General features: G+C 39.9%; 1 protein-coding gene across 1 annotated transcript in view; it reads right to left on the reverse strand.

Moving 5' to 3' along the window:
* Positions 1–18,544, reverse strand: part of MYH9 (myosin heavy chain 9) — a 69,735-nt gene that overhangs the window by 17,811 nt on the left and 33,380 nt on the right. Inside the window, exons 6-18 of the mRNA XM_057387426.1 lie at positions 14,663–14,755; positions 13,924–13,987; positions 13,278–13,376; positions 12,308–12,451; positions 9,405–9,500; positions 8,203–8,321; positions 6,935–7,087; positions 5,592–5,765; positions 4,641–4,814; positions 3,971–4,085; positions 1,433–1,626; positions 977–1,098; positions 564–633 (exon numbers count right to left, since the gene is read on the reverse strand). Of these exons, the coding sequence (XP_057243409.1) occupies positions 564–633; positions 977–1,098; positions 1,433–1,626; positions 3,971–4,085; positions 4,641–4,814; positions 5,592–5,765; positions 6,935–7,087; positions 8,203–8,321; positions 9,405–9,500; positions 12,308–12,451; positions 13,278–13,376; positions 13,924–13,987; positions 14,663–14,755 (1,617 nt within the window). The remainder of the gene's footprint in view (positions 1–563; positions 634–976; positions 1,099–1,432; positions 1,627–3,970; positions 4,086–4,640; positions 4,815–5,591; positions 5,766–6,934; positions 7,088–8,202; positions 8,322–9,404; positions 9,501–12,307; positions 12,452–13,277; positions 13,377–13,923; positions 13,988–14,662; positions 14,756–18,544) is intronic.

Consider the following 18,544-nt stretch of genomic DNA (forward strand, 5'->3'; position numbering starts at 1 on the left):
AAAAAGATATCCCAGCCCAACYTTCCTTCCAAGGATTTGCTGTCAATGCCTGTATGAGTTAAGAAGAATCAGCTATACTCCTGTAAGAYAGAAAAAAGGAAATCCCCTACAGCCAAATTCAATTCAAGCCTAGTCATCAAGCTAGAGCCAAAGCTTTCCCTTTGAAGCAGGCAATTCCACAGAAATTAATTGGAGCCTTTGCTGAAAGCATCTGCCAAGGCCATTACAAAATGTTTACTGAAGCTCACACTTTAAACATGTGCTAAAGATATCATTAATGCTTCTAAGCATTTTCAATCTATGAATACTGCTGGCATCTCAAAGTGTATGYATCTGTGGAAACAAAGATCCTCTTTGCCCAGAATTATTGAATCTCATGCTCGACAAAAGCCTCCATCCATGAAGCTAAGAAGAAACTTTTTTGTGCCCTTCTCTCAGACAAAACATTTGACTTTGGAATTCTGGTCTGTGAGTACAAGTTATATTTAGCACRCACAGCTCCAACTTTTAAACCACACCCATAAAGTTTATTCTATTCAAGAAGAGTTTCTGGGATGTTTTACCATCAGAACGCAAGCCTGCTTTCCGTCCATAAATCCTTTGGGAATTGCATTTGGAGTTAAGATTTCATATCTGAAAACAAGAAAGCATCAGATTAGTTACACAAGTGTATTTGAAAACAACATAACAAAAGAARTCAGTATACATTCCTATATCATTATGAGTTCAACAGTTTTTCAGAAAAAAATCAGACAGCAGAGTATGAAGCAGCAGGGTCCTCTATKCCTCACCTTACCTACACCCTTTCTAGAGAAATCAAAGATGCTTTTGGGAGGCTTTGTGCCAGGGAATACCAAGGTGCAGATGTGTTGTCTTTGAAAAAAYGGAAATCTAGTTGCAATGAAAGATTTCCATTTTCGTGCTTAACTTTGCCAGGCTAAAGACTGCTAAAGACAGATTATTTTCCAAGGCTTACCTTTGTCTGAATTCCTGGAATACAACTCTGTTGGGGAAACCTTGACGACAAATACGGATTCCCTCCAGCACTCCATTACAGCGAAGTTGGTCCAGGACCAAGTGAGGGTCTAGTTTTCCAGCCTAGTGAGGAAAATGCATATTTTATGAATACCACAAAGCTTTTGTAAAAGGGGTTTATTCCCTCACCTCTCCCTCTCTCTTTTTTGTAAAACAGTTCTCTCTCTTCCAGTTAGAAGCAATGGAAAGCTTTTATGCTACTTTAAGAACCGCAAAGATCAGACTCCAAAATTTCTGTAAGCATACACTTACTTAGGATGACCTTAAATAAATACTCTGAGAAAACAGAGCCTCTTCAAGATCTCTTGTAAAGTCTGACAAAAGATATCAACCCAGCCACACACCCCAGGGAGCCCATGTAAGAATGCATGGGCTGTGCTGTTGTAACTGTCTTTACCTTCTTCTCATGGTTGGGGATAATACAACGGACAAAGTTGGGGTTGGTGTTCCTCAGGGTAGCCATCAGTTTAGCCAGCTGCTCTTTGTAGAGCTGTCCCACTGTCCGGAACATTCCCTTCCTGGTTTTAAAGGCTCCTGGCAATGCTGTATCTGACATACCAGCTACCTGATCCAGCCCAACAATACGGTCCACTAGAGAGAGCACAGGAAAGAGTATTACAATTCTGCCACAAACAAAGGAAGCATTGGAACATACAAAGAACATCTGGGTAGAACAGGATAAATGAGAGGAGCTGCAGGATCCTTTTTGCTTCATCTCTACACAGATGTCGACTCCTGTACAAAATTTGTGCAGGGATGGGAGCAGGAAGGAAAAGAAAGCATCAGCTCACTACAGGAAGTTTGAGTGATGGAGTCAAACTTAATCCCAAACATTCTACTGATGCCCTGGATGGCAGCACTGGAAGAGCAATCTAGAAGTGAGTTTCGGATGCTTCCACTTGCTTAGCTTAGAATGAAAAACAACAAACCAAGAGTTCTAGCTGTAGCCCAGCAGAGTCTACAATTAGTGAACTCTGATCCAGAAGAGGCCACAGATGGAGAAAAAGCCCAGCTTCACKCTTGCATTACAGGCAAGACTGTCATGACCAGTGATCAGAAAAGTCGTATCTACTTGCAAACTGAACAGAGTAAAAGGCGTGACAAAAACCAAACCTCAAGATCCCATGGTTTGAGCTGTTTATGGAGTACAAGTATTCTGCGACACAGACATGAACAACAGCACTAGGAGAAAGTCAGAACTCCCTCCCTTAGCTTCTCCACTAAGCCACAGTGACATCCAAGCACTGATGAAACTACCACCTTAATGGATGGTGGACACCACAGATTTTTTTTTTTCCCCTCAACCTAAGTCAACTAGATCTGATAGCAGCAGGGGCAAGAAGAAACTAAAGCATTACTTTTTCCCACTGTTTTTCTACATGGAGATAAAAATTTACCCACCCAACAAAAACCAACTGTATCACTATAAATGTCCACACCTCCAATACACCTTTATTAAGGGCTTCAAGCTACTCATCACTATCTTTAGTGGCTGGCTTATGCCTACACTCAGGCTCCCAATCTTCGTTTCAGAAAATATACCATCTTGTGCTCAACAGTCTTCTGATTAAAACAAACCCAACTGCTAAAAGACACCCCTACAAAAGAAAAAACCACGAAAGAATATATTCTCATTTACAGCTAATATTAGTTAAAAACTGTTCACTTTTAGAGCAGTTGCTGGAATAGGGTCAAGTTGTCTTATCAGAAAGAAAAGAAGGTTATGTTACTARATGACATCACAGGGAAATCCACAGAATGCATCCCAGACTGTGGCTGTGCCAATCCTCTTAAAAATCTTGAGCCCTGCAATCTACATCAAGGTAGCCAAAAGGCCAGTTCACTTGCAACAGAAAATCCAGCTAAGAACAATAAAAGAAAATTGATAAGCTGTACTCAGCTGACATTTCATGCCCAAAAGGAGTCTCACACAACAAAGGCCTTGTTAGGCACAACTTGCTAATGGTCTTTATCCATCCAGTACGAGTTCCTTTGCCAAACTAACATTCTTTTAAATGATCAACTGCTGAAGTGAAATCCCAGTACTAAAACCAATGTTAAACTGGAATTCAGTTTCTATGCAGTCTCAGAAATCTTCCTTTCTTATCTTCCAAGAAATATAGCTGTGATAGCTCTACATTCAAGTTCTACCCAAGTTGTTCAAGAACTTTTAGCACCTAAATGTGTCTATATTCTTGTAACCATGTTCAAGGTGAGTTTTATTTTTGCTTTAAAGTCCATGAGGAGCTACTAGCACGAAGCAGAGGAAATGAACAAGAAAGACARGCAGGTATGACAAGGGGACAAAGAGAAGTTAACGGAAGCATTTCTTGCATGGCTCTAGGATGCATCACACACATGACACAACAGCTGGGTTTCTCAGTCACCTGGTTCTAGATGAAGAATAGGAAAGTGTTGATAGAAATAGGCTCTCTGAACCTTCTGCATCTCTGCAACAGACAGAGACGTCAAAGAAAACCTACCACAGAAAGTGACATTAACAGTAAGATTCAAAAGCAGATAAACCCAGAGAAGATAGAGTAAAATACTGAACAACACTGCAGAAAGGGCACACTCAGTTGCAGGACTGAAAATAGATTCCACCTCAGATCTTGAGTGTTGCAGCTATGCAAGCTGCTGGCTCATAATGGTGCATTCATATTTAATCCCAGGATTCTTCATTTTGAGACAGAATTGCTATATATGTTGCAAGCTTAACAGAAGTTGATGCAAGTGAATCTTTCTCTTGAGGTGCAGTGAATTTTTAATGAAATACCATGATCTAAGCAAAGGATGCTCCAGATAACGCTCATCTTGGTGGCCTAGTCTTCAGGGGGAAAAAAGCAAAACAGCTCATCACAGACTTCTGATGCTCAAACTTTTTCACGCAAAAAAAAAAAAGACAAGACAAATGAAATTAAGTTTAATTACATACCATCTTTCCACAGCTCAGACACAAACTTATCCGACGACTGATGGAGAAGAGTAGCAATGTTATCATTCAGCGGATCCATGTTCTTCATCAGCCATTCATCTGCCTTATAATCCACCTGGAAAAGATAAACACATCAAGAAGCTTGGGGGGGGGAGATTTTTTAGAGCCCAAGACCCAACGTTTGGCACAGTCTCTAAAAGTATCACTGAGGTTTGCTCAACGACCTAACCATTCTTGGACTTGCCATCTAAGTAAGCATACCTACACATTTCCAACCTTTACAAAAAGCTGCACCTGTTCTGTTCTGTCAGTAAAGGGAATGGATTTGCAATGCTAGTTTGTACCATCGAGAGTGTGACACAAAAAAAACCTGCATCAGCATTTTTGGTGATGAAGTCTTGCTGCAGGTTTCTGAAAAGTACCTCCAATCTCATGAAGTTATAGAGTACAAATTTAAATTGCTGTCAGTTTGACATGTCCTGAACTATTTATAGATACAACTTCCAGGCAAATCTCCTCAGGCCCTGTAAGCTCCTCTGCAATGAAACATTTTCATGAAATCTTCTGATGGCTTTTTACAGGCAACCATTTTGGTAAGTAGCCATTTCTACAAAGCGGTGGTCATGAATTAGGCATTCCAACCTTCACATTTTAGTTATTAATTCCTTACCTTGCCAGCATAATGTATGATACAGAAGTCAGCTTTGTCTTTCAGCTGTTTTGGCTTCTGAAATTTGGGGTGGGTGCCTTGTTCTTGAACAACTTTTTCTACAAAGCTTTTGTCTGTTGCTTTTGGGAACCAGCACTCTTCATCCAGGAGGGCCAATATACCAGGAGGCCCAGCCTTAAACAAGAGAAACATCAAAACATCATTAACTACATGACTACAACAACAATTAACACCTTTGGATAGCTAGAGGAGAAAAATAAAAGAATATTTAAACCTGATCCACACCACATTTACCTCTTGTGTGATATCAGTTAAACTACTTCCATTGTAATAGAAATAGTTAACAGCTCTTCAATATCCTCATCTGAATTCTGACATTTTTATGAGGAAGTCTCTTCTGTGACTTTTGTCAAGGTTGTTTGTGAAAAAATATAGAAAAAAATATTACTGCACGGTTCTCTAAATATATTCAGGTGTCTAAATGCAGAAGGCCATAGCAGAAAGTTTCACAAACTAATCTTTACCACTGGAACATTTACTATGAAATTCTTTAATTCTCAAGTTTCATTAGAGCAGATTGAAAGCAACAGCGATTCACAGTTTCTCATCACAYCTGTAGTTAAGCAAGGAAGTTCAAACTACTTACGGTAAGCTGCACATACATCTAGCACCATGTGGACCTCACAAGTCAGGACAATTTACTGAGTGGAAAACATGGCTGACTAGATCTATTTTCATGCAGCGTTTCCTACAGAACTGATCCTAGCAGCCTGATTGGTGACACACTTTCAGACAAAGAAACTGTTCCCTTCTGCTTCTAATCACATTACAGTGTCAGTAGAGGATTACAAAAGCTAGAGGGCCAGTTTCCAATCTACAGGCCAAGGTGATATCCTCAATGACAAAATCAGTGTACCAATTTCCTGATCGACAGTAAAACAACAAACTCACCGGCTTCTCTATGAGGTCAATGCAGGGCTGCAGATCCAGGCCAAAGTCAATGAAATTCCACTCTATGCCCTCCCTCTGGTACTCCTCTTGCTCCAGAATGAACATTGTGTGGTTAAAGAGCTGCTGCAACTTTTCATTTGTGTAGTTAATACACAGCTGCTCAAAGGAGTTCAACTAATGAAGAAAAAGGTAGAAAGATGTTAGAGCAATTGCTTGTGCAGATACACCTACCATTCTCTTAGCACAAAAGATCGTATCCGTGTTTCAGGAATCTAAGCTAGAGTGGGGCAGACAGTGGATTGTCAATAACCCCTTTGGATATGAACTGCCTATCCTGTCACGTGCCACTGCACACTGCTGCAATCCCTAGGGAAGTTCATACACATCGTTTCTCAGACTTTGCAAAAGAATGTTCAGCTGTAAACAGAAGAAGAATTACTGCAGCTACTTAAACAGAAAGGACTCTGGTTTTCTCACAAATGCAGAGCCAGCAAGTGCTCTTCAGAAGAAGCAGCAACAGAAGCCTGAAAACAAATTCCTAACAACATGCAGACTGGAAAGCCCCTTTTCCAACCTTATATATAATCTGAGCAACGAAAGTGAGGGAAATTTCCTCAAAATTTCCAGATTTCTTCAAACAGTAAGGACAAGGTTAATAACCCACTGTGCATTTTTATGTTTGACCACACAAAATATAATGCAGCTTCTAAAGAGAGTGGASCTGTTCTACTTCCACCATATTTCAATGATTTCTAACTATGTTATTTCTGCTCCTTCCTTTTTTATGAGATCCAGCAACCATGAAGCCAAAGGTACACTGATCAGAGAGGGGGAAAGAAAGAAAAAAACAAACCCAAAACCCCACCAACAAAAAAAACAGAAGAACAAAACTCAACTTTTCTGTGCCTCAGTTTTCTATTTCATTAATAAATTGGTCCAATTCATTTCACAGCTGTATAAGAGCTAGACCCAGCATGGCATWAATACAGGTTGACAGGAGCTGCCTGGCTGTAATAATGCAGGATACTTTTCTGATGGGCAGTCTGTGGCTGCTTCAGATCACACCACATCCTAAAACTGTTTCAYAGAATCACATAACAGTTTGGCCTAACAGATCATTGTCATCTAGAGAAGGAGCTCCCATTTCCCCTCTCTCCCTCAACTTTCCTTCAGCTCTTCCTCTCCTAYACTTATCTCGCATGAGATTTGATGCTGATTCTCCTTTTTTTGTGGACTACACATCCTCCCAAGACTGTGTCATTTTCCAGTTTTAAAGCTATTTCCTTCAGCCATCTTTGCTCTATATTAAACTGTGCTGAGTGCAGGACCTGACATCTCCTTACCTCAAAAATCTCAAAGCCAGCAATGTCAAGGATTCCAATGAAGGATGCACCCTGTCTCTTGGTCTTATCCAAAGCCTTGTTGATGCGCATAACCAGCCATCGGAACATCCGTTCATAAGTGGCTTTAGCCAGTGCTTCAATGGCAAAATCAGCCTAAACAGCAAACAGAAATATCAGRAGTTGCATTACAAATCAAAGGAAGGCACAGATTACACTGTTTCAGGATCTAGCAACCCAATCATAGTTTGAGATTTTTCTCTCCAGCACCAGGCAATTCACTGAACAAGGCTTATTTCAGTTTATTCCCAATGAAAAGTAGATGGCATACTGATACTTCATATACAAGAGCAAAAAAATTCTCTCTAAATTAGTGAGTCAAAACCAAATTTCAGGATCCGGGCTGCTGGAGAAAGCAAGAGTTGGTATAATAGAAAAAAACAACTATGCCCAGTCACTTCCAAARGCTGTAGTAATAAGATGTATTTCATAGGCCCAAAGGAAAGAACTTAAATTCTTTTGTAACTTCCAATCTGTGAAGCCAAATCCCTGCCTGCCACTACCCTACCTGTGCTTGACACAAATACTATGTATAGTAAGAAATTAACCATCAAAGTGGAAAGACAGCACAGAAAGGCAACCTGGTTCTTCCTCCAGACTTCAATCTCTTACCAATTACTTCCATGTTTCAGGGGCATGTTTCTTTAACCAGAAAATAATGGTGTGTTCATTGAGAAGCCAGGCAATGAGTAAGCACAGGGGTTTGCTCCATTCAAGCAGACCACTAGCTCCTAGGTCAGGTTTCATTTAGAGCACAACCAGAGTCAAGAGCATTACAAAATTTCCAATCAATGTCAAGGGTGTGGAGGAAATTCTTCCATCTTAGTAKCTGACCTACTCAAAAATAGTGCTTTTTGTATTAATCCAACTTGAAAATGTCACCCTTGCATACAACATTGAAACTACTAACTCCCCAGTGACAGCCAGCCACYAAAATTAGGGAACTTGTGCTCTCTTTTTTTTTTTTTTAGATGAGAATTGCTAAGGGACAGGGTGAATTCTATCTTTACACAGATTACATGAACAAGCAATATATTATGCTAGAAGCAATATTCAAGTGTGTTTGCCATACACTGAAATCATAAAGATGATTTCATATTTTCATCATAAAGATGAAAAGTAAACACTGCAGAAACCTCTGACACATTCATCAGCTGTGCAGCAGTAAGATTAGAGACCAAAGTACTGTTTCATTTTTACAGAATGCCTACCTGCTCTTTGGTCTGAGCTTTCTGGACATAATCTCGTCCAACTTTGATGCGAGGAGTCAGGATACCTCTAGTGAAGTCTGTCACATTGATACCCAAAAGGTGAGACACTTTCTGAGCAGCTAAAGATAGCAATAGGAAACAAAAAGATTAATATTATTCTGTTTTTCTCACAGCAAACAAGAGAAAAAGAAAAACATTCCTGCAACTGTCTTTAGAAAAGTCAGGAAACAACTTACAAAAAATACATTAAATGAAGAACAGATTGCTGAGACAAAGTATCTTCCTTACCAAAAAAAGTCCAAGAAACCCCTCTTGCAACCCATACCACAGATGACTGAATTTCTCCAGAAACCACTAGGGAACATTTGAAGCATTAGCCTCATAGTACTAAATCATAACACAGAAGTTTTAGAAAGTTCATTGTCTGCAATCAGTTTAAAAATGCATCAAATAATGGATTTCTTAATCAAGGTAATAGTTCTATCTTCATCTATTGATTAGTCTGAAGCAACTGTGTATTTCAGATTCAAGTTCCAAAACCCAAATGGTTTACTCTCCTCCCTAAAATGACATTTAGAGAACATTTTTAGTAATAATAGCCAAAMCCCCCCCACTTAGTGATAAGATTAGCAACCTTTGCACTTCTGCAATACATGTACAATGAAGGTCTCTGTTAAGTCCTCCAACAAATAGTCTTCTATCATGTGAAATATGGCCTACTTACACATTCAACAATGGGCAGTGCAATTAAAATATGTACACATACATTATAGCCACCATAAAACTATCCACCACCTTACTTACTCTTACACTTAACAGGCTAACTACAAAGGCAGCAAAGAACAGTCTATAAAATCTGATAATATAGGTTTGAARGAACAATTATTCTAGCTTGTTTAAAACACATACTCCACATATTCCAGTAGAGTAATCCTTTTCATCTGTTCATCACGTGTACTTCCTGCCTAGCCCTGACACGAGAACAGTGCCACATTCCTGCCTGTGGGTGGCTGCAAACACACGCCTGGCACAACAGCGTGTATTTGTACGGAGCACGCCAGCTCCCTTGACAAACAATTCACCTAACAGAAAAACAGGACTCCAGCATTCCATACATACTGCAATACATTCTGCCACTTGCACGAACTTCTCTTAGGTTTTTTTCTGCTTTTTTTTTTGGTGTGGGGGAGGAAATTGGTTACCTGTGTTGTCTGGCATAGAAGCTTGGTCTGTATTACGTTCCTTCTTGAAGACTATGTTGCCAAGTTGAAGAACACCTGAGATAACCTTCAGCAGACCTTTTAAAAAAATAATAATAATAACTTAGTGTCAGATATCACCAAAAGCCTTGATAGGACTCAGTTATCTTTCCTGGCACGATTAAGAGGCCCATCTCAGCATCCCAAAAATCGTTCTGAAATTTGGAGAAAAACACCACAGGCAATTCCTCTAAATGACTCCCATTCAGGACAAACGATTTGCCTTGTCATTCCTATGCAAGACCACACAGCCTAGAAATTTGCCCATTCTCAACATCACTTTAAAACAGGGAGAGACAGGACTGAGGGTRAAGTGCCACCTACAACATCTGTATTTTTTTAATAAAACATTTTTTCTGTTTGAGGGTCAAAACTCACTCAATGAATTTAGTACAAAACTTTTCTCAACAGTTATTGTTAAACAAAGGAAAGAGACAGTTAAGAGCACAACTCAAGATTTTGTTTCTTTAACCGTGTCACACTTTCAGTCCCCTGACCAAGATGGGTAGTCCTTACAGACACACATTATAACATTTGCAAGGCAGGAGGATGTGGGCTAAAGTGCCTGTACCGTAACTRTTACTAATTATATGCTGAAGCACCCCACCCTACTGCTAATGATATATTCATACTCTTCAAATGATGCACATCAAAAAAGCACCATCAGCTGCCAAGACAGGGAAGACAGTTTTCAATGCCACAGTGTYAATTCAATTTTCATCATGTATCAATCAAAGCTCATTGCATAGTAGCTTCCAATTGCCTTGAGCAAAGTAAACTGCCAGTCACTTGCAAAGGGGATTTCGTAACAAAGATGTTTTGTCCCCCAATTTCTACTGGTTTATGATGATTTTGACTGCGGCAGATTTTTAAAATTTTCTTCACAGTAGCTGGTATGGGGCTGTGTTCTGGTATTATGCTGGAAACAAGTGCTCATAACACAGAAATGTTTTACTTACTGCTGAGCTTACACAGAGTCAAAGCCTTTTTCTGCTTCACCYCGCCAGTGGCGAGGCTGGGGGTGCACAAGAAGTTAGGAAAGGACARGGCCAGGACAGCTGACCCCAACTGACTCAAGAGATATTCCATATCACATGGCTTCATGCTCAGCATATAAAGCTGAGAGAAGACGGGGAGGATTTTGATAAACTGATAGACAGATAAATTGTCTTGATCCATGAGTTTTCTCACTTTGACTATTTTGATTCTCTCTCCCATCCCATTTGGCAGGAGTGAGTGAGTGGCCATGTGGGGCTTAGTTGCCAACTGTAGTTAAACCACAACACTATCAGAAAAAGATTTAAGGAAATACCCTTGGATAAGAGAGCAAACAAAGGCTCCATATATGCTACATTAGGAGTGACAGTAAAGAAATATATGTTTGTGATTGTCCCAMTCTGCTCTGCACTGATGCAGCCTCACCTCAAGTCCTGGATGCAGTTTTGGGTGCCACAATGTAAGAAAGATATAAGGTTATGAGGGAGTGTCCAAAGGATGCACCAAGGGGAAGCCATACAAGGAATGACTGAGGTCACTTTGCTTGTTCAGCCTGGAGTAGACTGAGGGGATCGTCACAGCAGCCTACAGCCTCCTCACAAGGGGAAGTGGGGGCCAGGCACCCATCTCACTGGTGAACAATGACAGGACCCGATGGAACAGCATGAAGCTGTGTCAGGGGAGTTTTAGGCTGGATCTTGGAACAAGGGCACTGGAACAGGCTCCTCAAAAGCAAGTGTAAAACATTAAAGCTATTTTTGCTGTAGTGCCTGGAACCAATAGCTCCTCTACAAGACAACAAAGACATACCCTGGAGGACACATTAAAAAACTTAACTCAAAAATCTAAGCATAGCAGGATACCCTGACAATGAATTATGCCACCATTTCTTTTATTTGGTTTAGGCAAATTTCTCTTCACCTCCATACAGCAGTTTCAGATCATTCAGGGTATCAAGAAATCTATTGAATTGTGGATAACAACAGCATGCATTTATAGCAGGCTGGACTGTAAAGGGCAGTATTTAAGGCAYAGGCACATACTCCCTACAGCCTCAAGATCTGCAGCCTCCAGCAGAGGAGGTGGTGACCTCAAACCACAACAGATGCTTGCTTGGCACAGTGTAGAGAATAAGAGAATAACAGTCTTAGCTTTAGAAGACCATATACATTTCAAAAGCGAGATTTTGCAGAACACTGATTCCCAAGCAGTGAGGCAGATCATGACTGAGAGAGCACAGAGCTCTGGTAAATACATATCACTGTGCTTTGTGCTGCCTGAGTCCAATTCTATTTCCACTGTCATGGTACTGTGCTCCCAGAATCAGACAATATTAATTTCTGATCAACAGTTCAGTGTTAAGCTGGAAAGAAAGGCACTATGACCAGCCCATTCTCAAAGGACTAATCCAGCAGTGGTTGGATTAGATACTTTAAAGCCACTGCTGAGGGATAGGGGGAGCACACAAGCAATGCATTGCATAAGAGAATGAGGGGCTTCTTGTATCTTGGATGTGTATTTTATAAACTGTGTATAGAGGCCTCAGACTGGGAACAAAAACAGCAAGCACAAACATGTTTCCATTAGCTGCTTGACTTCTAAAGTTAACTGCATAACCTGAAACCGTGCTGGCAGATCCTGAGGTGAGTCACTACAATGCCACTAAACTTTGTTACTTGCACACTGTTCACTTGGGACAGGGGGAGCAGCAATGGACAAAGCAAAGCAAAACCAACAAAAGTCCTAAACAAAAAGCTAACTAACTAAACCAAAACAAAAAAAAGAACATCAGAACAAAAAAGCTCCAGAGACATGACCTGCTCCCTCTTTTATTCCTTGCATATTCATACCTATCTGCTCTTCATCTGGGATGCCCATGATCTTCATTGCCTCCATGGTCTCCTGAAACATGTCTTTGTCTTGCTGACCCGGGATGGTAACATGCCCATTGGAAAGGAAGCGGTATTTGTTGTAAGGCTCGAGCAGCAGATCATCTTAGGAAAGAAATAAGAAAGAACTTACTGTGATTTTTAACAGACAACAAGCTACTACCAATATCAAATTTCTGCCTTGCAYACACTACCACGTCCTGGATGAATCTTGGATTAAGGTCAGTTTTACTGCAGGATGAACATTTAATGTATTTTAGATAAACATAGAGTTCTTCCTGCATTATTTCTTGCTATTCCTTCCTCTGGACTACTCCACCAAAGCAGTGTCATCATTATGTCCTAAATCTGTAAAAAGCAGGAATTAACTTGAAAGTAAATTTGCGTTTAAGTCAGATAATAGTTAATATATTAACTCTTTAAACAGTAGCAGTCATGAGAAAGTCCTCTGCTTGTGTCATTCCTGCAGATCAATTTGCAGCTCTTGCACAACACAGATTACCAGGTTTGAGGTGTTAAAGCAAGGTATGCTTGGGATCCCAGACTGCTAGAGCTGCTTACAGGCTTGCAGATTTGCTCCACTCATTTCCACGCTGAGTACATCACAGCAGGACCATTCCTGCACTCAAATGGTTTACATCATACAAGACTAGACTAAACATGGGACAGTGATTTAGATAAGGAAGGGCGTAGAGTCATTGCTGGCAAAGAGACAAGTGCAGGAAGGAACCAGAGAAGCAAGTTTTTAGGAACTGAGAAGTGCAGTGGGAGGGCAGATGGATGTATGAGTGCATGAAAAACGTGGAGGAGAGCTTGCCATATCTAAAAGGCAGAGACAAGGACCTGTGAAGGAACAGGTCCTAATCTGTAAGTATTCTGAACCCTTTGTTGTTGTTATGGGCTTCCTTCATCACAACACAATCATACTTACTCTTCAAATGCTCCCCTGCCCCAGAGAGCAGGTAGTAAAAGATGTGGAAGGTTCTCTCCTCTTTGGCCTGGCGAATTGCACGTGACTTCTCCAGCAGATCTTCAGAGAGTCAAGGCATATGATAGGACATACAAACCACTTCCTGTTCTATGGAAAAGAAACTACCTAATGGTCTCCTCATGCCAGTTGACAGGGCTATTGACTTAGCAATCATTATCAGTCAACAACCCACTGAGCTTCTGGTCTCAGTTCTGCCAGCCTCTGAATGAGGACTATGGTAAGAGAGACTTAACTACTAAGAAACAAAAAAATAGTGGCCATCAATCCCTACCTGCCTTGGACAGAAGTGAGAATGACTTATTAAACTCCAAGCCTATTCATATTGCTGCAGTTTATGTTTGCATTTTGTCTTTTAAGATCAGAATTCGTTCCTTCAGAAAATATCTGCACCATGATCACGAAGGTCRCAACCTACCATTATGAGGAAACAGGAGACTACAACAGTGATCTTGACAGCACAAATTTAGAGGGCTTCCAATTGCTTTCTTCACCTAAGACAGTTGTGAAGAGACTGCTAAGTACCATTCCTGCCACCTCCAGAGCCTTTAAYGTCTCATTTCAAGGGCTTATAGAAAAGAAAGGATACAGGTCTCGATATTGGCTCCAACAATGTAGCCGTTGACATCAAAGTTGATTCTAATAAAYTTGCCCTAAGAGGAAGACAATAGCATTAAAATTAGTATTCATTCTATCTGGTAACAGCAGTAAACAACAGAGATAAACCTCTTTTTAATCCAGGAAACTGGGAACAGGTCAGGCAGGTTTTAGGAAAAGCATAAGGTCAGCCGATAGGCAATGCCTACTGATCACTACAGCAACTGACCAAAAAAGACACCAAACACTTCTGTCATTGTGACAGCCTATAACTCAAACTCATCATGCTTCAACCTAGATTTCCCACAACCAGGGTCCCTTCAATTTCACATGTTATACTATCTTGAGAGTTCCACCTCTTTCAGKGTTTTCATTTAGCTCCTGCTTCACCACCTGCCTCTCAAATGCTGCCTACTGCTCTCCAGACCAAGCAAAACAAGGACAAGTATTTGCTCTTCAGCATAAAACTGGCTGCAATGATTACTCTAAAAATCAACACAGATGATCCTGGCACAGGGTCTCGTTTCTTCATTCTAGAGACCTAATAGATATATTCTGGATAATTCACAGAATGAAATTCACTTCCCAGACAAATTTAAAGGAAGTCACTCAGAGACTGTTATTCTGTCCCTGATAGCAATTCACCCAAAAGTAGAATAAGTCATCCCTCTGGAAAGTGTAAAATACACTTTTGATGCACTTTTTGAATACACTCATGACAGAATACTCACAAATCTTGAGGAGTTGTCATTCTTTACAGTCTTGGCATTTCCAAAGGCCTCCAGGATGGGATTAGCCTGGAGCAACTGTCTCTCCAGTTCTCCCTAGAGAGAAATCCAAAATTGCTAAGTAGGTAGCAGTTCACTGCATTAATCTTGGGTCAAACCAGCACCACAGTTTCAATTCACACTAGTGTGGCATTTGTTGTAGAGAAGCCATATTAAACCTTAGGAGATGATCACTTAAACCTTCAAAGGAGAATCATCAGCAATCAGGGTTAAACAAAAACATTCATAAATATGCCTTATTCCCTTCCTCCCAGTGCTCTCTCTCTGTTTACAAGAACTCCTTCAAAGTCACTTGGCTGTAACATCCTGCAGCCTTCCCAGGGACAAAGTGAAACACCATAACACCATCCAAGACCAGGCCCTAATTCCAGAAGTATACTGCCACAGAGGCTGGAAGAGTGAGATAAATCTCTGAACACAGCTACTACTAGGTTAAGAAGTTAGTCTGAAAAGATCTTTTATAGAAACCAAAACAAAAAGCTTGCTCTTTTCTAAGAGTCTACACCTTCCAAAATACAAACAAGCAAAAGTCTCCTTTGTAAGGAGGCACACACAAAAGAGAGAACTAGTGGTATCCCACAAACTGCATGATTGCCTGCATTCTGCTGCCATATTCACACACTCCTYCCCTCAAGGAACACAAAATGTTGGAACTGTAGAAATTCAGAACTATTATCCCTGCCCAGTATTAGACCACCGCAGCATATACAGCTGCTTCTGCAGGCTCTAGATGTATCCCTGACTAATTTTTTAAAAATTACTTGTCCTCTGTGCTAAAAGCATGGAGTTCTCTATATTTCAAGATCAACTAAAAAGCTTCTGGAACAGAAAATTACAGTTTAGATTAATGTTTCTCTTTTTAGAGATTGTCAGTAAGTACTCAAGACTGCCTGTGCGTAACAGATGAAAATGAAGTTTGATTTGTGAGAACTGGAATTTATGGGGAAACTATTTAAGGTTACTTCTAAAGGAAAATTGTTCCCATTTGTTCCCAAAGACAGATTAGTTCTTACAGTGTCTCTAAAAATACAGGCAATAAAAAAAAGGAAGATATATAAGAAACTGTACAATGAGCTACAAGTCTTTATTTTTTTACTTCCACAATCACTTCACTTAATGCTTACAAAGTGCAAGACCAAATAAGCCCCTCAGGCCCTGCACACACACAGAAAGGGCACCTGCTGCAAACACTTTCATCCACTATCAAGTATATATAACAAGGGGCTTAGCCCTGGGAAGGGAACCTGAGCTGGACATCATCTCTCTCACAAYAGACCCATCATCTGGCATTTTAAGGAAAAAAAGCTTGAAACTAGGGTTCAGTCCTTGAAACTGTGTGGTAGCCACATTTCCCCTTGTGTTCTGGCACATGTACTGAAGTGGGAATGCTCTTCCCTCATACCATTCCTCTTCTACATTCTGCAGTGAAGCCCTTAGGCCTAGGACTGTTTCTAACTGCAATTTATTACTATTCAAGTGAGAAATGACAGCAACACAGCATTTAAATCCAACTATGGAACAAAAGGGGAAAAGAAATTAGGTTTTAACATAAAATCTATTTTAATTACTTACTAAAAATAAAACCAAGGCCATATTTAGCTACACAAAGACCAGAAATTTATGCAAATCCAAAACAGACCCTACTGTTAGTACCTCAGGAAGAAGTGTCCCTAGTTTCAAGTAGGTGTTGGTAAATTGTAGTTTAGAAGTGATAAGGTCTCTTGATACACCAAGGTAGCAATATGCACTGAGAATGCCAGCTCGGCCTCACAACCATATGAAGCTCTGGGGAAAGGAAAATGCTGAAGAATTGGTCAAATCACTGACTTCTCCTAACTTGCTTTAGCACTGTGATGCAGAGGAAAAATCCAAGTTCTCAGCATGCCACAGTAACAGCATGTAAGATTAAATGTCTGCAATTATTGTACCCATTCTTCACTGCACGCTGTCTTTTTTTGAAAGGCGATTCCATTATGTTTAAAATTTTTAAGAAATTTTTGGGTGAAGTTTGTTGGGGATTTTTTAGCTTAAATTTTGATGGTCATCTTTCATTGATGGAAGATACTTCATTCATTATTATTATACAATGGGTAATTTTGCAAAGCAAAACCAGTAAAAGACAGAGCTGTCCATCACAAGCTTTCTAGAAAACATAAGGTTCCTATCATTAGGATGCTGCCAATTTCCTGGCACCTGTAATTGCCATTCCTTGACCTGAAACAAATTTGTTTAACACTTGGCATGCATTTGAAGTATGTGCAATACTCCTCATGAAAACAGAAGCAGAAAAAGTGAACCTGAGTCTGTTAGCCTGTGGTTGGGCAGTTCCCAGCACTCTTCAGGATGCTCTCTTTCTACTACTACGAAGTTACAACAACAACTTAAAGCAACTAAAATCCTTGACATCTACCTGTATCCAGAATTTTTTGCATCTCATACACTTTTTGGAATGTTTTCTATGCAAGGTAAATGTTTTGCCAGTCATTTAGTCTTCAGAAAGTGTGGAGCAAGGCATCCAGAAACCACATCTACCTTTAATGGCATGTAAATTAAAAAAAAAAAAAAAAAAAAAAGGGGGGGGCGGGTGCTTGGGTTGTTTGTTTGGTTTGTTGAAGTTTGTTGTTTTGTTTTTTACACTTTAGGGATTTGCTTTTGTATTCTTCTCTGCAGTCCAGTGAGAGATTATCAAATAACTAAATCACAACAGCAGGGGCTGGATGGGGGAAGGAGAAAGATCATCAATAACTTAACCTTTGTTACAAATATTTAAATATTAGCTACTATCACTCATGAATTTCTGATTAGCTGCAAACATTCACATTTTGAAACACCTATACATGATTTAAGAAGACAGTAAAGAAACTGAGATTAAACATGGGAAAACATTTGTTTCCACTCCTATTAACAAAAGTTTCAATAAAAGAAAAAAAAATTCTATAGTTAAATTCAGTACACCCCGAAAGAAGCCTTAGTGTGCTTGGAAGTCACACCATGCAGCTAGAAGCTATTGACCTGAATATACTAATACACTGTGAATGGTGGAATGCACCACTACCTCCAAAACAAGCGAGCCAGAGTTAAAGAATATGCTTTATAAAACTGATTTTGCTCTTATATTTAGAAAAACACTGGTTCACATCTGAAAGTTCATGGTAAAGGAAGCACCACTACTTTCTATTATACCCTTGGTTAAGTTCTGTGCCTAGTCTTGCAGCTTAAAAAGTTCAGCACTATCGTATACTAACTAAAGACAATAATCTGCCATGACCAGTATACCTGAGATGCCAAACAAATTAAATGTATTCATCTTCTTAAACTCTTATACTTTGGTTCCGAGTTTGCKATGTAAAGAAATGTAGCAGAGAGCACTCATTACCAATTAATGTTCAAAGACTCCAGTTCTAAATCACTTCTGGTAAGGTCAGTTTAGTCACAAAATGTGAGCTGCAGGACTTTTTTAAAAAATCAAAACTCAGGAGAAGAATATTAAATATCAAACTTGGGCAAATCAGCAACTTCAGACTGTTTTATTCTCCTAAGCAGATTGCCTGTCCTGTTTTGGTGGCTCAGTTTTTACTCACAGACAAGCAGTGGAAGAATACTTAACCCCATGAGTCTATTTTCCACACTTAAAAAAGAGAATGTTTCTAAATACAGCTACTGACAGACCATGGAAAAAGCCTTCAWAGGTCTGAAATTTTGGCACATAAAACATTTTCTTTTTTTTGGTTGGATTCCAGAAGTTAGTTAYTATTATGTGTATGCACACACACAGTGTGCCTGCGTGCAGAAATGCCTTCTTATTTATGTATTCTACATGCATTA

This window comes from Malurus melanocephalus, unplaced genomic scaffold (genome assembly GCF_030028575.1).
Source record: "Malurus melanocephalus ecotype Western Australia unplaced genomic scaffold, MMel_1.1 scaffold_17, whole genome shotgun sequence".
In the NCBI taxonomy this organism is placed as follows: Eukaryota; Metazoa; Chordata; class Aves; order Passeriformes; family Maluridae; genus Malurus; species Malurus melanocephalus.